We start from the raw sequence: 27,933 nt of genomic DNA, 5'->3' as shown, positions 1-27,933 counted from the left end.
CCTGTCCACGCCTCTCCCCACGTGACTCAGCACCAACTTCTCACCTACCCCCTCATGACCACTCCTCCTCCCATGTGTCTCAGTTCCTCACCTACCCCCTCACGGCTACGCCTCCTCCCATGAGTCTCAGTTCCTCACCTACCCCCTCACGGCCACGCCTCTCCCCACGTGACTCAGCACCAACTTCTCACCTACCCCCTCATGACCACGCCTCCTCCCATGTGTCTCAGCTCCTTACCTACCCCCTCCTGGCCACGCCTCTCCCCACCTGACTCAGCACCAACTTCTCACCTACCCCCTCATGACCACGCCTCCTCCCAGGTGTCTCAGTTCCTTCTCACCTACCCCCTCCTGGCCATGCCTCCTCTCGGGATTCATTTGTAACTCCTCACCTACCTTCTCCAGGCCAAACGTCCTACATAACACAGTTGCAATTTCTCACCTACCTACCCTCGCCACGCCTCCTTCCACTTGATTCAGATGTGTGTCTGACATTCCGGATGTGGCCAAGACTTCCTGCATGTGTGAGATCTGACAACAGACAGCTTGTTGTGTCTGGCTGAGGAAAAAATTTCCCCCTCTCAGCAAAAGAATGGCACAGGCCACATTTGTGTGACATGCCGATGCCTGGAAAACCCAGCTTTTGATTTAAAAGATTTCCCACACTCTGTACAAAAGAACTGCTTTACCCCAGTGTGAGTCTGCCTGTGTGAGGTAAGAGTGGATAGTTGAGCAAACTGTTTCCCACACTCAGGACAGGAGTATGGCTTCTCCCCCGTGTGCGTTCTCTGATGTGAGAGGAGATGTGGCTTTGTAGTAAACCGTTTCCCACACTCAGAACACAGGAACGGCTTGTCTCCTGTGTGAGTCCTTTCATGTGCCTGGAAAGCAGACTGACCGCGAAAGCTTTTCCCACACTCAGCACAGGGGTATGGCCTTTCCCCAGTGTGCGTTCTCTGATGAGCAGTTAGATGTGGCTTAGTACCAAACTGTTTCCCACACTCTGAACATACATATGGCTTCTCCCCAGTGTGAGTCCTCCTGTGTGCTTGAAAAGCAGACGGAGATTGAAATGATTTCCCACACTCAGTACAGGAATACGGCCTTTCCCCTGTGTGCGTTCTCTGGTGCAAGAGGAGATGTGGTTTTAAAGCAAATTGTTTCCCACACTCAGAACACAAATATGGCTTTTCCCCTGTGTGTGTCCTTTTATGCACTTGAAGGGCAGACTGAACACTAAAGCATTTCCCGCACTCTAAGCAGGGATAGGGCTTCTCACCTGTATGAGTTCTCTCATGCAAGCTAAGGCATGATTGGCGAGCAAACTGTTTCCCACACTCTGAACACGAGTAGGGCTTGAGGCCAGAGTGAGATTTCTGATGTGCAGTAAGCTGACCTTTCAACAGGAAGCATTTCCCACACTCCTGGCATGGATACGGCTTCTTCCCTGTGTGAATTCTCTTATGCACATCAAGTTTGTATCTGTTTATAAAGCATTTCCCACACTCACGACAGGGAAACTTCTTGTCTTTTTGAGCTGCAGCATGAGACTCCCCGGGGTTGCGAGGATAGGGGGAGGCGGGAGGAATACTGGAGCTTCTCCCTGGACTGTCTGGCATGATGACATAATTCTCAGTCACATGGTTTGTCGATGGGGCGATGCGATACTCCGGGAGATTGCTGATGCCAGGACAGCGCGCTGCAAATTGAGAAAAACAAGGACTTCTTTGTCATATTTTACCAGGTTAGGTAAACACAAATATAACAAGATGGCTTCCGGGAGCACGAGAGACAGGGTGGCACCAATTGGTGGTTTTATCAATCAGCTTTCCTGGCCTACTGCTGTCCCTGTCACCCCCAAAGTGTCAAACAACAGGTTACAGTCGTCATGCTGCTCCTTGTGTTCAGCCCCCCTCCCCTTCTCCAATCCCCGATTCTTCCCCTCCCCCCACAGCCTCCTGGATGGTCCCCCAGTTCTGAGTACGCAGCTCTGAACACCTGCATGCCCGATTATACTACAATAGTCCAGAAAAGAGATTAGAAGAGAATACACTAAAGGTGGTCATACATGTATGCGGGCCGACCAACCAGGGCTGTGGAGTCGGAGTCGGAGTCGTTGATTTCATAAACTGAGGAGTCAGGAGTTGGAGTCGGATGATGTTTGTACAAAATCCACAGCCCTGTTAAGTATCAGACTAAGGAGTCGGAGTCGGGGCCATTTTGGGTACCCGGAGTCAGAGTCAGAGTCATGGTTTCATAAACTGAGGAGTCGGAGTTGGAAGATTTTTGTACCGACTCCACAGCCCTGTGACCAACCATCCGATAAATGTATCAAATTGGAGGAAAATCAACATATCTGTCCGGGCCGAAACTGGTCAAAGGGATCGATCGGACGTGCTGGACAGTCTTGGTTTCAAGTGCTCAAACTGGTGCGTCGTAGTAATAGTGTTCAATAACGCAACAATTTTAGGGAGAACAGGCCCGGGGGGGGGGGGGGGGGGGGCATTTACAGTGGGTTGCAAAAGTATTCAGCCACTTAAAGCTTTCCACATTTTGTCACATTACTGCCACAAACGAATTGAATTTTATTGGAATTCCACATGAAAGACCAATACAAAGTGGTGTTCATGTGAGAAGTGGAACGAACATCATACATGATTCCAAACATTTTTTACAAATAAATAACTGCAAAGTGGGATGTGCGTAATTATTCGGTCCCCTTTGATCTGAGTGCAGTCAGTTGCCTATAGACATTTCCTGATGAGTGCTAATGACTAAATCGAGTGCACCTGTGTGTAATCTAATGTCAGTACAAATACAGCTGCTCTGTGACAGCCTCAGAGCTTGTCTAAGAGAATATTGGGAGCAACAACACCATGAAGTCCAAAGAACACACAAGACAGGTCAGGGATCAAGTTATTGAGAAATTTAAAGCAGGCTTAGGCTACAAAAAGATTTCCAAAGCCTTGAACATCCCATGGAGCACTGTTCAAGCGATCATTCAGAATTGGAAGGAGTATGGCACAACTGTAAACCTACCAAGACAAGGCCGTCCACCTAAACTCACAGGCCGAACAAGGAGAGCACTGATCAGAAATGCAGTCAAGAGGCCCATGGTGACTCTGGACGAGCTGCAGAGATCTACAGCTCAGGTGGGGAAATCTGTCCATAGGACAACTATTAGTCATGCACTGCACAAAGTTGGCCTTTATAGAATAGTGGCAAGAAGAAAGGCAATGTTAACAGAAAGCATAAGAAGTCCCATTTGCAGTTTGCCACAAGCCGTGTGGGGAACACAGCAAACATGTGAAAGAAGGTGCTCTGGTCAGATGAGACCAAAATGGAACTTTTTGGCCAAAATGCAAAACGCTGTGTGTGGCAGAAAACTACCACTGCACATCACTCTGAACACACCATCTCCACTGTCAAATATGGTGGTGGCAGCATCATGCTCTGGGGGTGCATCTCTTCAGCAGGGACAGGAAAGCTGGTCAGAGGTGATGGGAAGATGGATGGAGCCAAATACAGGTCAAGCTTGGAAGAAAACCTCTTGGAGACTGCAAAAGACTTGAGACTGGGGCGGAGGTTCACCTTCCAGCAGGACAATGACCCTAAACATAAAGCCAGGGCAACAATGGAATTGTTTAAAACAAAACATCTATGTGTTAGAATGGCCCAGTCAAAGTCCAGATCTAAATCCAATCGAGAATCTGTGGCAAGATCTGAAAACTGCTGAAAACAGTAACAAACACAGAGGCTAGATGAAAGAGGATACACACCTCCTTATACCCCAGGCATCTCTGTATCTCAGTATACCTCATCCCTCTCAATATGTCACACCTCATAATACATCATTCCTCTCTATACCTCAATCATCTCTGAACCTCATATCTCACTTTATATCATTCTTCCTTGTATGTCATTTTCTCAGTGCTCCACAGTAATGAAAGTCTCCTCTTACCCGGTGTAGTGAGGGTCTTGTAGTCCACCATCATGGCGTCCTTGTAGAGGTCCTGGTGTCCTTCTATATACTGCCACTCCTCCATGGAGAAATAGACGGTGACATCCTGACACCTTATTGGAACCTGACACATACAATGATACAGTCACCACCCTAACACAACCCCTTACTGTTACTGGATAGTGTCCCATAATTCCCAGCACCGCTCACCTCTCCTGTCAGCAGCTCCATCATCTTCCTGGTGACTTCCAGAATCTTCTGCTTGTGTCCCTCAGATATCAGGAAGTGAGGGATGGTCACATGATCACCAGACATCACTGGAGGAAAACTCTGTATAGAAAGACCAACAATCATGTCACATGATCTCCCAGAATCCTCCTCACCATCCCAATCAGGTTTTATTAACAAAGGCGGCTCCTGAGTAAGTGGTCACGTGTACCAAGCCACGCGTGTAGCGTCCTCATGCCTCCCTCTGCCCCGACCGGTTGCTGTACTTCAACTCCTCTGACCATGGATTCCGTGCTGGTCTTAGTAAGTATACCACCCTAATTTTCCTTATGACCTGTCACGTGAGCCGTGACCAAATGGATTGGGGGACATTTGGGGGTCCCCAAAGTATACAGTATTCCTGATGCAACAGCCAGCCCATTAGTTTGAGAAGCATGCATGGGTTGGAAAGAAGCAGGCTTCTACATTACAGACTGTATTATAGACTGTGTCCTCACCTAAACGCTGGCTCCAGGCCGTCTCGGACTTGCTTAGCCCTGTGATGTCACAGGCACATGGAAGGTGAGGTAACGGTTTAACACCTGGTCCTAATCTAATGGGGCCGACAGGGTTGAAGACATGTAACACCTTGAGAGTGTCTTCAAAAGACTAATTAGTGATGTGTATCTCAGGTGTATCTCTTCTAGTTGATTCAAAGGCCTGTGACTAAATGTGTCTAAGTAAACGGATAAACTGTTTAACCTTGTATAGTGGTTACCACATGCTTTGGGGTGGGCAATCCTTCCCAAAGGTGGGGGCTCTGCTGTTGTGTATAAATTGTCTTGTTTGACTTAATAAAGAGAGTGACTGTTTGGAATCACAGAAGTTCAGAGTGTTGTCTCTTGCTTCTGTGTGGGCTTGCTTAATGGCATTGGTTCTGCACAATGCATAGATTTATCCCAGTACCGTCCTGCAGCTGAGTTGGTTCCTGAGGTTCTGGAAGCGTTGACTTGACGGAGTGGCCCGGGTCGGGGTCTAGCAAGTGGTTCTGTCACATGACCATTTACAAACTTTGCTCCATTATAACATATTATTTCACGGTATTTATGAGCATATTTATTTCCGCTGTGGGTTACTATTTATGCACTTTATTGCACTCATGGGTCTTATGCTCATACGTAGTAGTACCTTTTTGCACTGGTCACTTTAGGATTTTGGCCATTCTGAGACCCGGGTCCTCATCCCCCATGCAGGACTCTTAACAGGACCTTGGTGGGTTTCATTAATACAGCATACAGGGCTCATACTTGTGAGGTGAGGCACTCATCATTATGGTTTCCTCAAATACAGTTATGTGTTTGACGGGGTGTTTTGATGTCATTCAACACCTTTTTAAATGGTTTTATATTGTTTGATCTGTGGTCCAATAAAATTGTATACTTATTGCCTACAACCTTGGTAGTGCAGCCCATGTTTTCTTGATTTCTTTTTCTTCTAAATCATATTGTCATGGCTTATTCCTTTCGTTTGCACACCACATATAGAGATGTGCAGATGTGTCTGTTGCATTTCAATAATGTAGATCTTATGAATGTATTGCCCAGTAAGATTTGGACTTACCATGAGGGGTTAACATGGACCTATACTAAGCCCTACAGGTCAGCTGACCATGTGGGCGGTGTTGACAATTTAGGTGTGGTGCACTGTGGCTCATAAGTTTGCTGTGTCTTCTTGGTTGCACGCACACCTGAAGAAGGGGAGAACCCGAAACATGTTGTGTGTTCCTACTTATGATTAAACGCAAGTTTAATATCGCCATTGGAGTGCCTCCTTTATCTCATATCATTTATTAACAGAGGTAAGGAATATGTCATGTGACCTCCCAGAATCCTCACCTGCCCGGTAAGCAAGCTGATGATCTCCAGCGTGACTCTCAAAACGGCCTCATCCAAGCCAAAGTTCTGGTGTTCCATCTTGACATTAGTGAAGTTCTGGTGATCCTCCATCATGGCGTCCTTGTAGAGGTCCTGGTGTTCTTCCATATATTGCCACTCTTCCATGGAAAAATAGATGGTGACATCCTGATACCTAACAGGAACCTGACACACATAATGATACAGTCACTGTCCTGACACACCCCTTACTGTTACTGGATAATGTCCCATAATTCCCAGCACCGCTCACCTCTCCTGTCAGTAGCTCAATCATCTTCCTGGTGGCTTCCAGAATCTTCTGCTTGTCAAGTCCCTCAGATGTCAGGGAGTGAGATGGGGGCACTGTGATGGTCACATCATCATCAGATTTCACTGGAGGAAAACTCTGTATGGAAATACCAGCACAGTCACTTGTATAATGTTCTGTCTCCAGGGACAGGACAGAAAAAGACAGAAATGGGGAATCTCAATGGCGGTGTACACAAACATCATTAGTCTCGCCCACCAGGACTGAGCTACAGGTAGATCCTGCTGTAGGAAACGACCACTGTACTGCTGATGTGGGGAGAGGAAGTGAAGGCGGAATGCACAATGGAGCAGATTCCTCATGTGACTTCCCAGAATCCCGCTCACCTCTCCTGTCAGCTGTGTGTTATATTAACCACTTCACCTCCAAGGGTTTTTCACCTGTCCACCTCCAATGTACACCTGTCAGCGCTCCTTCCATTTATTTGCCTATAACTTTATAACTACTTATCACAACGAAACAATCTATATCTTGGTTTTTTTTCGCCACCAATTAGGCTTTCTTTGGAGGGTACTTTTTGCTAAGAATTATTTTATTCCAACTGCGTTTTAACAGGGAAAATAAGAAAGTAATTCATTATTTCTGGTTTCGCCATTATAGTTTTAAAATAATACATGCTACCCATGACACTGGTGCGTGCGAGGTGCTAGCGAAGTAATAACACAATACAATACAATGCTAGTGAGCAAGCGTAGTCAAAAACAGGCCGAAGTCATAAACGAGAGCAGGTGGGTGAGGTACAAAAGGATTGGGCAATACGAAGTTAATTCACAAGCCGGGTCATACACGTAAGTCAGATGTCAGTCGTAAAGGCAGGATTACACAGGAGCAAAGGCAGAAACAGGCCGAGTCAACACAGGTATCAGATGGCAGACAGACAGACAGAAGGATTAGGCAGATTCGAGGTCAAAGAGGCAGGCAAAGGTCAGTACACAGATCAAGAAGCAGAAAAAGATAGATACATAGATAGATAGATAGATAGATAGACTTGCAAAAGTATTCAGCCCCCTTGAAGTTTTCCACATTTTGTCACATTACTGCCACAAACATGAATCAATTTTATTGGAATTCCATATGAAAGACCGATACAAAGTGGTGTACACGTGAGAAGTGCAACTAAAATCATACATATTTCCAAACATTTTTTACAAATCAATAACTGCAAAGGAGGGGGGTGCGTAATTATTCAGCCCCCTTTGGTCTGAGTGCCGTCAGTTGCCCATAGACATTGCCTGATGAGTGCTAATGGCTAAATAGAGTGCACCTGTGTGTAATCTAATGTCAGTACAAATACAGCTGTGACGACCTCAGAGGTTGTCCAAGATAATATTGGGAGCAACAACACCATGAAGTCCAAAGAACACACCAGACAGGTCAGGGATAAAGTTATTGAGAAATTTAAAGCAGGCTTATGCTACAAAAAAGATTTCCAGAGCCTTGAACATCCCACGGAGCACTGTTCAAACAATCATTCAGAAATGGAACGAGTATGGCACAACTGTAAACCTACCAAGACAAGACCGTCCACCTCAACTCACAGGCCGAACAAGGAGAGCGCTGATCAGAAATGCAGTCAAGAGGCCCATGGTGACTCTGGAGGAGCTGCAGAGATCTACAGCTCAGGTGGGGGAATCTGTCCATAGGACAACTATTAGTCATGCACTGTACAAAGTTGGCCTTTATGGAGGAGTGGCAAGAAGAAAGCCATTGTTAACAGAAAGCATAAGAAGTCCTGTTTGCAGTTTGCCACAAGCCATGTGGGGGACACAGCAAACATGTGGAAGAAGGTGCTCTGGTCAGATGAGACCAAAACTGAACTTTTTGGCCAAAATGCAAAACGCTGTGTGTGGCGGAAAACCAACACTGCACATCACTCTGAACACACCATCCCCCCTGCCAAATATGGTGGTGGCAGCATCATGCCCTGGGGGTGCTTCTCTTCAGCAGGGACAGGGAAGCTGGTCAGAGTTGATGGGAAGATGGATGGAGCCAAATACAGGGCAATCTTGGAAGAAAACCTCTTGGAGGCTGCAAAGGACTTGAGACTGGGGCGGAGGTTCACCTTACAGCAGGACAACGACCCTAAACATAAAGCCAGGGCAACAATGGAATGGTTTAAAACAAAACATATCCATGTATTAGAATGGTCCAGTCAAAGTTCAGATCTAAATCCAATCGAAAATCTGTGGCAAGATCTGAAAACTGTTGTTCACAAACGCTGTCCATCTAATCCGACTGAGCTGGAGCTGTTTTGCAAAGAACAATGGGCAAGGATTTCAGTCTCTAGATGTGCAAAGCTGGTAGAGACATACCCTAAAAGACTGGCAGCTGTACTTGCAGCAAAAGGTGGTTCTACAAAGTATTGACTCAGGGGGCTGAATAATTACGCACACCCCACTTTGCAGTTATTTATTTGTAAAAAATGTTTGGAATCGTGTATGATTTTCGTTCCACTTCTCACGTGTACACTACTGTGTGTTGGTCTTTCACGTGGAATTCCAATAAAGAGTGTGTGAGTGTGAGTGTGAGCGTGTGAGTGTGTGTTATATGAAATGCAGCTCTCAATGATCTCACTAGCTAGGGCCAACAACCAGCAAACTGATTAGTATCAAAGCCAGTAAGCAACTGACTCACTTGGCCTAATGTACTTATATGATGGATCCAAGTCCCACCCCCAGGATGACAGCCCCTCCGTCAAACACGCCTCCTCAGCTTATCAAGGCTGCTCTGATCCCGCGCGTATGACTGGAGGGTCTGCGCACGCGCCTTGCTGCTGGAGGGATGCCGGGGATACCAGAAGACAACGGAGCCCAGAATTCCAGAATTTATAAAGTAACAGAAATGTACCCTTGAAATACATTTTTGGGGGTTAACTATTAGGAAGTGTGGGAGGTAAGGGGTTAATTGTAGATGTAAATATAGGTCTTTTTATTGAAAAAACTGTGAACAGGTGTAATTGTACAATTTGGCCACAAGATCTCCTTGTGCATAACTTTCCTATGCGTAGTATCACTACGCAAACAGGAAGCAATGTGTGGACGTGTAAATATCGTTTTTTGTGAATCTCTGATAGTGGCAGTCATTCACACGGGGACTAAGAACAGTAAGTGGGAACTGAGTTCCCGTTCATTAATCTCCCATCTAGCGATAAGCGGTGGAAACAAGCGAGACAGTGAGCGGCAGCTGTCTGATTCAATGGACTAGTATCTACGTCCCTGTGCGCTGTGGAGTGATCATGCAGGGACGTAGATACTCATCCCAGGGGAGGAGAAGTAACAGACATAGGAGTGATGACGTGACCTCCCAGAATCCCCCTCACCTCTCCAGTCACCTGTGTGTTATATTACTAGAGATAACAGTGAGGTCATGTGACCTCCCAGAATCCCCCTCACCTCTCCAGTCACCTGTGTGTTATATTACTAGAGATAACAGTGAGGTCATGTAACCTCCCAGAATCCCCCTCACCTCTCCAGTCACCTGTGTGTTATATTACCAGAGATAAGAGTGATGTCATATGACCTCCCAGAATCCCCCTCACCTCTCCAGTCACCTGTGTGTTATATTACTAGAGATGACAGTGATGTCATGTGACCTCCCAGAATTCTCCTCACCTCTCCAGTCACCTGTGTGTTATAATATTGGAGATAAGAGGGATGTTATGTGACCTCCCAGAATCCCCCTCACCTCTCCGGGTCACCTGTGTCTTATATTACTAGAGATAAGAATGATGTCATGTGACCTCCCAGAATCCCCCTCACCTCTCCGGTCACCTGTGTGTTATATTACTAGAGATAACAGTGATGTCATGGGACCTCCCAGAATCCCCCTCACCTCTCCAGTCACCTGTGTGTTATATTACTAGAGATAACAGTGATGTCATGGGACCTCCCAGAATCCCCCTCACCTCTCCGGTCACCTGTGTGTTATATTACTAGAGATAACAGTGATGTCATGGGACCTCCCAGAATCCCCCTCACCTCTCCGGTCACCTGTGTCTTATATTACTAGAGATAAGAATGATGTCATGTGACCTCCCAGAATCCTCCTCACCTCTCCGGTCACCTGTGTGTTATATTACTAGAGATAAGAGTGATGTCATGTGACCTCCCAGAATCCCCCTCACCTATCCAGTCACCTGTGTGTTATATTACTAGAGATAACAGTGATGTCATGGGACCTCCCAGAATCCCCCTCACCTCTCCGGTCAGTAAGTAGAAGGTCTTCATCATGAGGTGTAACAACCTTTTGGTAACGTGACGCCCGTCCTGCATCCTCAGTGATGAGATAGTGTAATCTCTATAGATAAATAATAAAGCAGGAATTATTATATAATGAATGACAATCTCTACCCTCTGCCACATACATGTCTGTACTCTAATCTACAGATAAGTAATGGAGACTCTGAACTCTGATTTGCTACTCAACCCTCTTCTGTCTGTCCCAACAGAACAGAACAGTCTTCTCAGATCCAAGCCACAAGGTGTGGCCATATAAGATCCTGACCACCCAGCGTCTGTACTACCCTCCATACACCTCCCAGCATCTGTACTACCCTCCATACATCACCCAGCATCTGTACTACCCTCCATACACCTCCCAGCATCTGTACTACCCTCCATACACCTCCCAGCATCTGTACTACCCTCCATACACCATCCTCACCACCCAACATCTGTACTACCCTCCATACACCACCCAACATCTGTACTACCCTCCATACACCACCCAGCATCTGTACTACCCTCCATACACCTCCCAGCATCTGTACTGCCCTCCATACACCTCCCAGCATCTGTACTACCCTCCATACACCATCCTCACCACCCAACATCTGTACTACCCTCCATACACCACCCAACATCTGTACTACCCTCCATACACCACCCAGCATCTGTACTACCCTCCGTACACCTACCAGCATCTGTACTACCCTCCGTACACCACCCAGCATCTGTACTACCCTCCATACACCTCCCAGATACTGCCCTCCATACACCTCCCAGATACTACCCTCCATACACCACCCAGCATCTGTACTACCCTCCATACACCACCCAGCATCTGTACTACCCTCCATACAACTCCCAGCATCTGTACTGCCCTCCATACACCTCCCAGCATCTGTACTGCCCTCCATACACCTCCCAGCGTCTGTACTGCCCTCCATACACCTCCCAGCATCTGTACTACCCTCCATACACCTCCCAGCATCTGTACTACCCTCCATACACCACCCAGCATCTGTACTACCCTCCATACACCACCCAGCATCTGTACTACCCTCCATACACCACGCAGCATCTGTACTACCCTCCATACACCACCCAGCATCTGTACTACCCTCCATACACCACCCAGCATCTGTACTACCCTCCATACACCTCCCAGCATCTGTACTACCCTCCATACATCTCCCAGCATCTGTACTACCCTCCATACACATCCCAGCATCTGTACTACCCTCCATACACCTCCCAGATACTGCCCTCCATACACCTCCCAGCATCTGTACTACCCTCCATACACCTCCCAGCATCTGTACTACCCTCCATACACCTCCCAGCATCTGTACTACCCTCCATACACCTCCCAGCATCTGTACTACCCTCCATACATCTCCCAGCATCTGTACTACCCTCCATACACCTCCCAGCATCTGTACTACCCTCCATACACCTCCCAGCATCTGTACTACCCTCCATACACCTCCCAGCGTCTGTACTACCCTCCATACACCTCCCAGCATCTGTACTACCCTCCATACACCTCCCAGCATCTGTACTGCCCTCCATACACCTCCCAGCATCTGCACTACCCTCCATACACCACCCAGCATCTGTACTACCCTCCATACACCTCCCAGCATCTGTACTACCCTCCATACACCTCCCAGCATCTGTACTACCCTCCATACACCTCCCAGCATCTGTACTACCCTCCATACACCTCCCAGCATCTGTACTGCCCTCCATACACCTCCCAGCATCTGCACTACCCTCCATACACCACCCAGCATCTGTACTACCCTCCATACACCTCCCAGCATCTGTACTACCCTCCGTACACCTCCCAGCATCTGTACTACCCTCCATACACCACCCAGCATCTGTACTACCCTCTATACACCTCCCAGATACTACCCTCCATACACCTTGCAGCATCTGTACTACCCTCCATACACCACCCAGCATCTGTACTGCCCTCCATACACCACCCAGCATCTGTACTATCCTCCATACACCTCCCAGCATCTGTACTACCCTCCATACACCACTCAGCATCTGTACTACCCTCCATACACCACCCAGCATCTGTACTACCCTCCATACACCTCCCAGCATCTGCACTGCCCTCCATACACCACCCAGCATCTGTACTGCCCTCCATACACCACCCAGCATCTGTACTATTCTCCATACACCTCCCAGCATCTGTACTACCCTCCATACACCTCCCAGCATCTGTACTACCCTCCATACACCTCCCAGCATCTGTACTACCCTCCATACACCTCCCAGCATCTGTACTGCCCTCCATACACCTCCCAGCATCTGTACTACCCTCCATACACCTCCCAGCATCTGTACTGCCCTCCATACACCTCCCAGCATCTGTACTGCCCTCCATACACCACCCAGCATCTGTACTACCCTCCATACACCACCCAGCATCTGTACTATTCTCCATACACCTCCCAGCATCTGTACTACCCTCCATACACCTCCCAGCATCTGTACTACCCTCCATACACCTCCCAGCATCTGTACTACCCTCCATACACCTCCCAGCATCTGTACTACCCTCCATACACCTCCCAGCATCTGTACTACCCTCCATACACCTCCCAGCATCTGTACTACCCTCCATACACCTCCCAGCATCTGTACTGCCCTCCATACACCACCCAGCATCTGTACTACCCTCTATACACCTCCCAGATACTACCCTCCATACACCTCGCAGCATCTGTACTACCCTCCATACACCACTCAGCATCTGTACTGCCCTCCATACACCTCCCAGCATCTGCACTACCCTCCATACACCTCCCAGCATCTGTACAACCCTCAATACACCACCCAGCATCTGTACTACCCTCCGTACACCACCCAGCATCTGTACTACCCTCCATACACCTCCCAGCATCTGTACTACCCTCCATACACCACCCAGCATCTGTACTACCCTCCGTACACCTACCAGCATCTGTACTACCCTCCATACACCACCCAGCATCTGTACTACCCTCCATACACCTCCCAGCATCTGTACTACCCTCCGTACACCTACCAGCATCTGTACTACCCTCCGTACACCTACCAGCATCTGTACTACCCTCCGTACACCACCCAGCATCTGTACTACCCTCCATACACCACCCAGCATCTGTACTACCCTCCATACACCACCCAGCATCTGTACTACCCTCCATACACCACCCAGCATCTGTACTACCCTCCATACACCTCCCAGCATTGGTACTACCCTCCGTACACCTACCAGCATCTGTACTACCCTCCATACACCACCCAGCATCTGTGCTACCCTCCATACACCTCCCAGCATCTGTACTACCCTCCATACACCACCCAGCATCTGTACTACCCTCCATACACCACCCAGCATCTGTACTACCCTCCATACACCACCCAGCATCTGTACTACCCTCCATACACCTCCCAGCATTGGTACTACCCTCCGTACACCTACCAGCATCTGTACTACCCTCCATACACCACCCAGCATCTGTGCTACCCTCCATACACCTCCCAGCATCTGTACTACCCTCCATACACCACCCAGCATCTGTACTACCCTCCATACACCACCCAGCATCTGTGCTACCCTCCATACACCTCCCAGCATCTGTACTACCCTCCATACACCTCCCAGCATCTGTACTACCCTCCATACACCTCCCAGCATCTGTACTACCCTCCATACACCTCCCAGCATCTGTACTACCCTCCATACACCACCCAGCATCTGTACTACCCTCCATACACCACCCAGCATCTGTGCTACCCTCCATACACCTCCCAGCATCTGTACTACCCTCCGTACACCTCCCAGCATCTGTACTACCCTCCGTACACCTCCCAGCATCTGTACTACCCTCCGTACACCTCCCAGCATCTGTACTACCCTCCATACACCTCCCAGCATCTGTACTACCCTCCATACACCACCCAGCATCTGTACTACCCTCCATACACCACCCAGCATCTGTACTACCCTCCATACACCACCCAGCATCTGTACTACCCTCCGTACACCTCCCAGCATCTGTACTACCCTCCGTACACCTCCCAGCATCTGTACTACCCTCCATACACCTCCCAGCATCTGTACTACCCTCCATACACCTCCCAGCATCTGTACTACCCTCCATACACCTCCCAGCATCTGTACTACCCTCCATACACCTCCCAGCATCTGTACTACCCTCCATACACCTCCCAGCATCTGTACTGCCCTCCATACACCACCCAGCATCTGTACTACCCTCTATACACCTCCCAGATACTACCCTCCATACACCTCGCAGCATCTGTACTACCCTCCATACACCACCCAACATCTGTACTACCCTCCATACACCTCCCAGATACTACCCTCCATACACCTCGCAGCATCTGTACTACCCTCCATACACCACCCAACATCTGTACTACCCTCCATACACCACCCAGCATCTGTACTACCCTCCATACACCTCCCAGCATCTGTACTACCCTCCATACACCACCCAGCGTCTTTACTACCCTCCATACACCTCCCAGCATCTGTACTACCCTCCATACACCACCCAGCATCTGTACTGCCCTCCATACACCTCCCAGCATCTGTACAGCCCTCAATACACCACCCAGCATCTGTACTACCCTCCATACACCTCCCAGCATCTGTACTGCCCTCCATACACCACCCAGCATCTGTACTACCCTCCATACACCACCCAGATACTACCCTCCATACACCACCCAGATACTACCCTCCATACACCACCCAGCATCTGTACTACCCTCCATACACCACCCAGCATCTGTACTACCCTCCATACACTACCCAGCATCTGCACTACCCTCTATACACCTCCCAGCATCTGTACTACCCTATATACACCTCCCAGCATCTGTACTACCCTCCATACACCACCCAGCATCTGTACTACCCTCCATACACCTCCCAGCATCTGTACAACCCTCAATACACCACCCAGCATCTTTACTACCCTCCATACACCTCCCAGCATCTGTACTGCCCTCCATACACCACTCAGCATCTGTACTACCCTCCATACACCTCCCAGATACTACCCTCCATACACCACCCAGCATCTGTACTACCCTCCATACACCTCCCAGCATCTGTACTGCCCTCCATACATCTCCCAGCATCTGTACTACCCTCCATACACCTCCCAGCATCTGTACTACCCTCCATACACCTCCCAGCATCTGTACTACCCTCCATACACCTCCCAGCATCTGTACTACCCTCCATACACCACCCAGCATCTGTACTACCCTCCATACACCACCCAGCATCTGTGCTACCCTCCATACACCTCCCAGCATCTGTACTGCCCTCCATACACCTCCCAGCATCTGTACAACCCTCAATACACCACCCAGCATCTGTACTACCCACCATACACCTCCCAGCATCTGTACTGCCCTCCATACACCACCCAGCATCTGTACTACCCTCCATACACCACCCAGATACTACCCTCCATACACCTCCCAGCATCTGTACTACCCTCCATGCACCACCCAGCATCTGTACTACCGTCCATACACCTCCCAGCATCTGTACTACCCTCCATACACCACCCAGCATCTGTACTACCCTCCATACACCACCCAGCATCTGTACTACCCTCCATACACCACCCAGCATCTGTGCTACCCTCCCTACACCTCCCAGCATCTGTACTGCCCTCCATACACCTCCCAGCATCTGTATTGCCCTCCATACACCTCCCAGCATCTGTACTACCCTCCATACACCTCCCAGCATCTGTACTGCCCTCCATACACCTCCCAGCATCTGTACTACCCTCCATACACCTCCCAGCATCTGTACTGCCCTCCATACACCTCCCAGCATCGGTATTGCCCTCCATACACCTCCCAGCATCTGTACTACCCTCCATACACCTCCCAGCATCTGTACTGCCCTCCATACACCTCCCAGCATCTGTACTACCCTCCATACAGTAACACCACCCAGCATCTGTACTACCCTCCATACACCACCCAGCATCTGTACTACCCTCCATACACCTCCCAGCATCTGTACCACCCTCCATACACCTCCCAGCATCTGTACTACCCTCCATACACCACTCAGCATCTGTACTACCCTCCATACACCTCCCAGCATCTGTACTACCCTCCGTACACCACCCAGCATCTGTACTACCCTCCATACACCTCCCAGCATCTGTACTGCCCTCCATACACCTCCCAGCATCTGTACTACCCTCCATACACCTCCCAGCATCTGTACTGCCCTCCATACACCTCCCAGCATCTGTACTGCCCTCCATACACCTCCCAGCATCTGTACTACCCTCCATACAGTAACACCACCCAGCATCTGTACTACCCTCCATACACCACCCAGCATCTGTACTACCCTCCATACACCTCCCAGCATCTGTACTACCCTCCATACACCTCCCAGCATCTGTACTACCCTCCATACACCACCCAGCATCTGTACTACCCTCCATACACCTCCCAGCATCTGTACTACCCTCCTTACACCTCCCAGCATCTGTACTGCCCTCCATACACCTCCAGGCATCTGTACTACCCTCCATACAGTAACACCACCCAGCATCTGTACTACCCTCCATACACCACCCAGCATCTGTACTACCCTCCATACACCTCCCAGCATCTGTACTACCCTCCATACACCACCCAGGATCTGTACTGCCCTCCATACACCTCCCAGCATCTGTACTACCCTCCATACACCACCCAGCATCTGTGCTACCCTCCATACACCTCCCAGCATCTGTACTGCCCTCCATACACCTCCCAGCATCTGTACAACCCTCCATACACCACCCAGCATCTGTACTACCCTCCATACACCACCCAGCATCTGTACTACCCTCCATACACCACCCAGATACTACCCTCCATACACCACCCAGATACTACCCTCCATACACCTCCCAGCATCTGTACTACCCTCCATACATCTCCCAGCATCTGTACTACCCTCCATACACCTCCCAGCATCTGTACTACCCTCCATACACCTTCCAGCATCTGTACTACCCTCCATACACCACCCAGCATCTGTACTACCCTCCATACACCACCCAGCATCTGTGCTACCCTCCATACACCTCCCAGCATCTGTACTGCCCTCCATACACCTCCCAGCATCTGTACAACCCTCAATACATCACCCAGCATCTGTACTACCCTCCTTACACCTCCCAGCATCTGTACTGCCCTCCATACACCACCCAGTATCTGTACTACCCTCTATACACCTCCCAGCAACTGTACTACCCTCCATACACCACCCAGCATCTGTACTACCCTCCATACACCACCCAGCATCTGTACTACCCTCCATACACCACCCAGCATCTGCACTACCCTCTATACACCTCCCAGCATCTGTACTACCCTCTATACACCTCCCAGCATCTGTACTACCCTCTATACACCTCCCAACATCCGTACTACCCTCCATACACCACCCAGCATCTGTACTTCCCTGCATACACCACCCAGATACTACCCTCCATACACCACCCAGCATCTGTACTACCCTCCATACACCACCCAGCATCTGTACTACCCTCCATACACCACCCAGCATCTGTACTACCCTCCATACACCACCCAGCATCTGCACTACCCTCTATACACCTCCCAGCATCTGTACTACCCTCCATACACCACCCAGCATCTGTACTACCCTCCATACACCACCCAGATACTACCCTCCATACACCACCCAGCATCTGTACTACCCTCCATACACCACCCAGCATCTGTACTACCCTCCATACACCACCCAGCATCTGCACTACCCTCTATACACCTCCCAGCATCTGTACTACCCTCTATACACCTCCCAGCATCTGTACTACCCTCTATACACCTCCCAGCATCTGTACTACCCTCTATACACCTCCCAGCATCTGTACTACCCTCTATACACCTCCCAGCATCTGTACTACCCTCCATACACCTCCCAGCATCTGTACTACCCTCCATACACCACACAGCATCTGTACTAACCTCCATACACCTCCCAGCATCTGTACTACCCTCGATACACCACCCAGCATCTGTACTACCCTCCATACACCTCCCAGCATCTGTACTACCCTCCATACACCACCCAGCATCTGTACTACCCTTCATACACCACCCAGATACTACCCTTCATACACCACCCAGCATCTGTACTACCCTCCGTACACCACCCAGCATCTGTACTACCCTCCATACACCTCCCAGCATCTGTACTACCCTCCATACACCACCCAGCATCTGTACTACCCTCCATACACCTCCCAGCATCTGTACTACCCTCCATACACCTCCCAGCATCTGTACTACCCTCCATACACCTCCCAGCATCTGTACTGCCCTCCATACACCTCCCAGCATCTGTACTACCCTCCATACAGTAACACCACCCAGCATCTGTACTACCCTCCATACACCACCCAGCATCTGTACTACCCTCCATACACCTCCCAGCATCTGTACTACCCTCCATACACCACCCAGCATCTGTACTACCCTCCATACACCACCCAGCATCTGCACTACCCTCTATACACCTCCCAGCATCTGTACTACCCTCTATACACCTCCCAGCATCTGTACTACCCTCTATACACCTCCCAGCATCTGTACTACCCTCTATACACCTCCCAGCATCCGTACTACCCTCTATACACCTCCCAGCATCTGTACTAACCTCCATACACCTCCCAGCATCTGTACTACCCTCGATACACCACCCAGCATCTGTACTACCCTCCATACACCTCCCAGCATCTGTACTACCCTCCATACACCACCCAGCATCTGTACTACCCTTCATACACCACCCAGATACTACCCTTCATACACCACCCAGCATCTGTACTACCCTCTGTACACCACCCAGCATCTGTACTACCCTCCATACACCTCCCAGCATCTGTACTACCCTCCATACACCACCCAGCATCTGTACTACCCTCCATACACCTCCCAGCATCTGTACTACCCTCCATACACCTCCCAGCATCTGTACTGCCCTCCATACACCTCCCAGCATCTGTACTACCCTCCATACAGTAACACCACCCAGCATCTGTACTACCCTCCATACACCACCCAGCATCTGTACTACCCTCCATACACCTCCCAGCATCTGTACTACCCTTCATACACCACCCAGCATCTGTACTACCCTCCATACACCACCCAGCATCTGCACTACCCTCTATACACCTCCCAGCATCTGTACTACCCTCTATACACCTCCCAGCATCTGTACTACCCTCTATACACCTCCCAGCATCTGTACTACCCTCTATACACCTCCCAGCATCTGTACTACCCTCTATACACCTCCCAGCATCTGTACTACCCTCCATACACCTCCCAGCATCTGTACTACCCTCCATACACCTCCCAGCATCTGTACTACCCTCCATACACCTCCCAGCATCTGTACTACCCTCCATACACCACACAGCATCTGTACTAACCTCCATACACCTCCCAGCATCTGTACTACCCTCGATACACCACCCAGCATCTGTACTACCCTCCATACACCTCCCAGCATCTGTACTACCCTCCATACACCACCCAGCATCTGTACTACCCTTCATACACCACCCAGATACTACCCTTCATACACCACCCAGCATCTGTACTACCCTCCGTACACCACCCAGCATCTGTACTACCCTCCATACACCTCCCAGCATCTGTACTACCCTCCATACACCTCCCAGCATCTGTACTACCCTCCATACACCTCCCAGCATCTGTACTACCCTCCATACACCTCCCAGCATCTGTACTAACCTCCATACACCTCCCAGCATCTGTACTACCCTCCATACACCACACAGCATCTGTACTAACCTCCATACACCTCCCAGCATCTGTACTACCCTCCATACACCTCCCAGCATCTGTACTACCCTCCATACACCACACAGCATCTGTACTACCCTCTATACACCTCCCAGCATCTGTACTACCCTCCATACACCACACAGCATCTGTACTAACCTCCATACACCTCCCAGCATCTGTACTACCCTCCATACACCACCCAGCATCTGTACTACCCTCCATACACCTCCCAGCATCTGTACTACCCTCCATACACCACCCAGCATCTGTACTACCCTTCATACACCACCCAGATACTACCCTTCATACACCACCCAGCATCTGTACTACCCTCCGTACACCACCCAGCATCTGTACTACCCTCCATACACCTCCCAGCATCTGTACTACCCTCCATACACCACCCAGCATCTGTACTACCCTCCATACACCTCCCAGCATCTGTACTACCCTCCATACACCTCCCAGCATCTGTACTGCCCTCCATACACCTCCCAGCATCTGTACTGCCCTCCATACACCTCCCAGCATCTGTACTACCCTCCATACAGTAACACCACCCAGCATCTGTACTACCCTCCATACACCACCCAGCATCTGTACTACCCTCCATACACCTCCCAGCATCTGTACTACCCTCCATACACCACCCAGCATCTGTACTACCCTCCATACACCACCCAGCATCTGCACTACCCTCTATACACCTCCCAGCATCTGTACTACCCTCTATACACCTCCCAGCATCTGTACTACCCTCTATACACCTCCCAGCATCTGTACTACCCTCTATACACCTCCCAGCATCTGTACTACCCTCTATACACCTCCCAGCATCTGTACTACCCTCCATCCACCTCCCAGCATCTGTACTACCCTCCATACACCTCCCAGCATCTGTACTACCCTCCATACACCACACAGCATCTGTACTAACCTCCATACACCTCCCAGCATCTGTACTACCCTCGATACACCACCCAGCATCTGTACTACCCTCCATACACCTCCCAGCATCTGTACTACCCTCCATACACCACCCAGCATCTGTACTACCCTTCATACACCACCCAGATACTACCCTTCATACACCACCCAGCATCTGTACTACCCTCCGTACACCACCCAGCATCTGTACTACCCTCCATACACCTCCCAGCATCTGTACTACCCTCCATACACCTCCCAGCATCTGTACTACCCTCCATACACCACACAGCATCTGTACTAACCTCCATACACCTCCCAGCATCTGTACTACCCTCGATACACCACCCAGCATCTGTACTACCCTCCATACACCTCCCAGCATCTGTACTACCCTCCATACACCACCCAGCATCTGTACTACCCTTCATACACCACCCAGATACTACCCTTCATACACCACCCAGCATCTGTACTACCCTCCGTACACCACCCAGCATCTGTACTACCCTCCATACACCTCCCAGCATCTGTACTACCCTCCATACACCTCCCAGCATCTGTACTACCCTCCATACAGTAACACCACCCAGCATCTGTACTACCCTCCATACACCACCCAGCATCTGTACTACCCTCCATACACCACCCAGCATCTGTACTACCCTCCATACACCACCCAGCATCTGTACTACCCTTCATACACCACCCAGCATCTGTACTACCCTGCATACACTACCCAGCATCTGTACTACCCTCCATACACCACCCAGCATCTGTACTACCCTCCATACACCTCCCAGCATCTGTACTGCCCTCCATACACCTCCCAGCATCTGTACTACCCTCCATACACCTCCCAGCATCTGTTCTACCCTCCATACACCACGCAGCATCTGTACTACCCTGCATACACCACCCAGCATCTGTACTACCCTCCATACACCACCCAGCATCGGTACGACCCTGCATACACCACCCAGCATCTGTACTACCCTCCATACACCACCCAGCATCTGTATTACCCTCCATACACCACCCAGCATCTGTACTGCCCTCCATACACCTCCCAGATACTACCCTTCATACACCACCCAGCATCTGTACTACCCTCCATACACCACCCAGCATCTGTACTACCCTCCATACACCACGCAGCATCTGTACTACCCTCCATACACCTCCCAGCATCTGTACTACCCTCCATACACCACCCAGCTTCTGTACTACCCTCCATACACCTCCCAGCATCTGTACTGCCCTCCATACACCTCCTAGCATCTGTACTGCCCTCCATACACTTCCCAGATACTACCCTCCATACACCACCCAGCATCTGTACTAACCTCCATACACCACCCAGCATCTGTACTACCCTCCATAGACCTCCCAGATACTACCCTCCATACACCACCCAGCATCTGTACTACCCTCCATACACCACCCAGCATCTGTACTACCCTCTATACATCTCCCAGGATCTGTACTACCCGCCATACACCTCCCAGGATCTGTACTACCCTCCATACACCACCCAGCATCTGTACTAACCTCCATACACCTCCCAGCATCTGTACTACCCTCCATACACCACTCAGCATCTGTACTACCCTCCATACACCTCCCAGCATCTGTACTGCCCTCCATACACCTCCCAGCATCTGTACTGCCCTCCATACACCTCCCAGCATCTGTACTGCCCTCCATACACCTCCCAGCATCTGTACTACCCTCCGTACACCTACCAGCATCTGTACTACCCTCCATACACCACCCAGCATCTGTACTACCCTCCATACACCTCCCAGCATCTGTACTACCCTCCGTACACCTACCAGCATCTGTACTACCCTCCGTACACCACCCAGCATCTGTACTACCCTCCATACACCACCCAGCATCTGTACTACCCTCCATACACCACCCAGCATCTGTACTACCCTCCATACACCACCCAGCATCTGTACTACCCTCCATACACCTCCCAGCATCTGTACTACCCTCCGTACACCTACCAGCATCTGTACTACCCTCCATACACCACCCAGCATCTGTGCTACCCTCCATACACCTCCCAGCATCTGTACTACCCTCCATACACCACCCAGCATCTGTACTACCCTCCATACACCTCCCAGCATCTGTACTACCCTCCATACACCTCCCAGCATCTGTACTACCCTCCATACACCTCCCAGCATCTGTACTACCCTCCATACACCTCCCAGCATCTGTACTACCCTCCATACACCACCCAGCATCTGTACTACCCTCCATACACCACCCAGCATCTGTGCTACCCTCCATACACCACCCAGCATCTGTGCTACCCTCCATACACCTCCCAGCATCTGTACTACCCTCCGTACACCTCCCAGCATCTGTACTACCCTCCATACACCTCCCAGCATCTGTACTACCCTCCATACACCTCCCAGCATCTGTACTACCCTCCATACACCACCCAGCATCTGTACTACCCTCCATACACCTCCCAGCATCTGTACTACCCTCCGTACACCTCCCAGCATCTGTACTACCCTCCATACACCTCCCAGCATCTGTACTACCCTCCATACACCTCCCAACATCTGTACTACCCTCCATACACCTCCCAGCATCTGTACTACCCTCCATACACCTCCCAGCATCTGTACTGCCCTCCATACACCTCCCAGCATCTGTACTGCCCTCCATACACCACCCAGCATCTGTACTACCCTCTATACACCTCCCAGATACTACCCTCCATACACCTCGCAGCATCTGTACTACCCTCCATACACCACCCAACATCTGTACTACCCTCCATACACCTCCCAGATACTACCCTCCATACACCTCGCAGCATCTGTACTACCCTCCATACACCACCCAACATCTGTACTACCCTCCATACACCACCCAGCATCTGTACTACCCTCCATACACCTCCCAGCATCTGTACTACCCTCCATACACCACCCAGCGTCTTTACTACCCTCCATACACCTCCCAGCATCTGTACTACCCTCCATACACCACCCAGCATCTGTACTGCCCTCCATACACCTCCCAGCATCTGTACAGCCCTCAATACACCACCCAGCATCTGTACTACCCTCTATACACCTCCCAGCATCTGTACTGCCCTCCATACACCACCCAGCATCTGTACTACCCTCCATACACCACCCAGATACTACCCTCCATACACCACCCAGATACTACCCTCCATACACCACCCAGCATCTGTACTACCCTCCATACACCACCCAGCATCTGTACTACCCTCCATACACTACCCAGCATCTGCACTACCCTCTATACACCTCCCAGCATCTGTACTACCCTCTATACACCTCCCAGCATCTGTACTACCCTCCATACACCACCCAGCATCTGTACTACCCTCCATACACCTCCCAGCATCTGTACAACCCTCAATACACCACCCAGCATCTTTACTACCCTCCATACACCTCCCAGCATCTGTACTGCCCTCCATACACCACCCAGCATCTGTACTACCCTCCATACACCTCCCAGATACTACCCTCCATACACCACCCAGCATCTGTACTACCCTCCATACACCTCCCAGCATCTGTACAACCCTCAATACACCACCCAGCATCTTTACTACCCTCCATACACCTCCCAGCATCTGTACTGCCCTCCATACACCACCCAGCATCTGTACTACCCTCCATACACCTCCCAGATACTACCCTCCATACACCACCCAGCATCTGTACTACCCTCCATACACCTCCCAGCATCTGTACTGCCCTCCATACATCTCCCAGCATCTGTACTACCCTCCATACACCTCCCAGCATCTGTACTACCCTCCATACACCTCCCAGCATCTGTACTACCCTCCATACACCTCCCAGCATCTGTACTACCCTCCATACACCACCCAGCATCTGTACTACCCTCCATACACCACCCAGCATCTGTGCTACCCTCCATACACCTCCCAGCATCTGTACTGCCCTCCATACACCTCCCAGCATCTGTACAACCCTCAATACACCACCCAGCATCTGTACTACCCTCCATACACCTCCCAGCATCTGTACTGCCCTCCATACACCACCCAGCATCTGTACTACCCTCCATACACCACCCAGATACTACCCTCCATACACCTCCCAGCATCTGTACTACCCTCCATACACCACCCAGCATCTGTACTACCGTCCATACACCTCCCAGCATCTGTACTACCCTCCATACACCACCCAGCATCTGTACTACCCTCCATACACCACCCAGCATCTGTGCTACCCTCCATACACCTCCCAGCATCTGTACTGCCCTCCATACACCTCCCAGCATCTGTATTGCCCTCCATACACCTCCCAGCATCTGTACTACCCTCCATACACCACCCAGCATCTGTGCTACCCTCCATACACCTCCCAGCATCTGTACTGCCCTCCATACACCTCCCAGCATCTGTACTACCCTCCATACACCTCCCAGCATCTGTACTGCCTTCCATACACCTCCCAGCATCTGTACTGCCCTCCATACACCTCCCAGCATCTGTACTACCCTCCATACACCTCCCAGCATCTGTACTACCCTCCATACAGTAACACCACCCAGCATCTGTACTACCCTCCATACACCACCCAGCATCTGTACTACTCTCCATACACCACCCAGCATCTGTACTACCCTCCGTACACCTTCCAGCATCTGTACTGCCCTCCGTACACCACCCAGCATCTGTACTGCCCTCCGTACACCACCCAGCATCTGTACTGCCCTCCGTACACCACCCAGCAACTGTACTGCCCTCCGTACACCACCCAGCATCTGTATTACCCTCCGTACACCACCCAGCATCTGTACTACCCTCCGTACACCACCCAGCATCTGTACTACCCTCCGTACACCACCCAGCATCTGTACTACCCTCCGTCCATCACCCAGCATCTGTACTACCCTCCGTACAACACCCAGCATCTGTACTACCCTCCGTACACCACCCAGCATCTGAACTACCTTCCGTACACCTCCCAGCATCTGTACTACCCTCCATACACCACCCAGCATCTGTACTACCCTCCGTACACCTTCCAGCATCTGTACTACCCTCCCAGCATCTGTACTACCCTCCCAGCATCTGTACTATCCTCCCAGCATCTGTACTACCCTCCGTACACCTCCCAGCATCTGTACTACCCTCTGTACACCTCTCAGCATCTGTACTACCCTCCGTACACCTCCCAGCATCTGTACTACCCTCCGTACACCTCCCAGCATCTGTACTACCCTCCGTACACCTCCCAGCATCTGTACTACCCTCCGTACACCTCCCAGCATCTGTACTACCCTCCGTACACCTCCCAGCATCTGTACTACCCTCCGTACACCACCCAACGTCTGTATTACCCTCCATACACCATCTGTACTACCCTCCATACACCACCCAGCATCTGTACTACCCTCCATACACCACCCAGCATCTGTACTACCCTCCATACACCACCCAGCATCTTTAGTACCCTCCATACACCTCCCAGCATCTGTACTACCCTCCATACACCTCCCAGCATCTGTACTACCCTCCATACACCTCCCAGCATCTGTACTACCCTCCATACACCTCCCAGCATCTGTACTACCCTCCATACACCTCCCAGCATCTGTACTACCCTCCATACACCTCCCAGCATCTGTACTACCCTCCATACACCTCTCAGCATCTGTACTACTCTCCATACACCTCCCAGCATCTGTACTACTCTCCATACACCTCCCAGCATCTGTACTACCCTCCATACACCACCCAGCATCTGTACTACCCTCCATACACCTCCCAGCATCTGTACTACCCTCCATACACCTCCCAGCATCTGTACTACCCTCCATACACCTCCCAGCATCTGTACTGCCCTCCATACACCACCCAGCATCTGTACTACCCTCCATACAGTAACACCACCCAGCATCTTTACTACCCTCCGTACACCACCATCTATACTACCCTCCATACACCACCCCCACCTACCAGAATCCACACTCCTTCCAGTCCAGCAGTTGTGAAGCCTCCAGGGTCAGCCCTACCATTTCCCACTCTCCGCTTCCTGTGGAAAGTCACATTGATAACTGTTTCTCATATTCTAAAATCCCCTCCCCCACTGCCAGCTAACCTCCAGCCCAGGCTGGGCCCAAACACCACCAACCAGCCAGTCAGTATACAGACCTGCTAATAATAAACTTCATAACGTCTCAACCCCCACCTCTAGCCACTCCTCTCTCACCAGCATGTGCTGACCGACTCCTCCCCCTACCCTAACACTTCCGGTCTCTGCGTTCCATCTATTCCTGATTCTGCGTTCCAACTGCTGGGGTACACTACCACCATCTTGTGGTGATTAAAGACACTGCAGTCTCCTCTACCATCGGCACCTGGCCTTACAATGAATAGGATGAGATGGTGGACTGGTGTCAGCTGCATAC

At 50.5% G+C, this 27,933-nt stretch overlaps 1 protein-coding gene across 2 annotated transcripts; it reads right to left on the bottom strand.

Moving 5' to 3' along the window:
• Positions 1–283: 283 nt before the first annotated feature.
• LOC137535578 (oocyte zinc finger protein XlCOF22-like) lies at positions 284–27,729 on the bottom strand. 2 transcript variants are annotated; one of them, XM_068257428.1, is made up of 7 exons: positions 27,677–27,729; positions 10,606–10,705; positions 6,353–6,487; positions 6,064–6,267; positions 4,172–4,291; positions 3,962–4,085; positions 284–1,699 (listed from the first exon to the last, which is right to left on the bottom strand). In XM_068257428.1, exons 1-7 carry the CDS (start codon positions 27,694–27,696, stop codon positions 582–584), a joined length of 1,821 nt encoding a protein of 606 aa, XP_068113529.1. In that variant the 5' UTR covers positions 27,697–27,729; the 3' UTR covers positions 284–581. The 2 variants fall into 2 exon arrangements, with proteins under 2 accessions (XP_068113529.1, XP_068113530.1); XM_068257429.1 differs by lacking the exon at positions 27,677–27,729 and adding an exon at positions 27,482–27,665.
• Between the last annotated feature and the right edge of the window lie 204 nt (positions 27,730–27,933).

This window comes from Hyperolius riggenbachi, chromosome 10, assembly GCF_040937935.1.
Source record: "Hyperolius riggenbachi isolate aHypRig1 chromosome 10, aHypRig1.pri, whole genome shotgun sequence".
In the NCBI taxonomy this organism is placed as follows: Eukaryota; Metazoa; Chordata; class Amphibia; order Anura; family Hyperoliidae; genus Hyperolius; species Hyperolius riggenbachi.
Note: the sequence above shows the minus strand (reverse complement) of the source record. Positions and strands in the feature narration are given on the sequence as shown.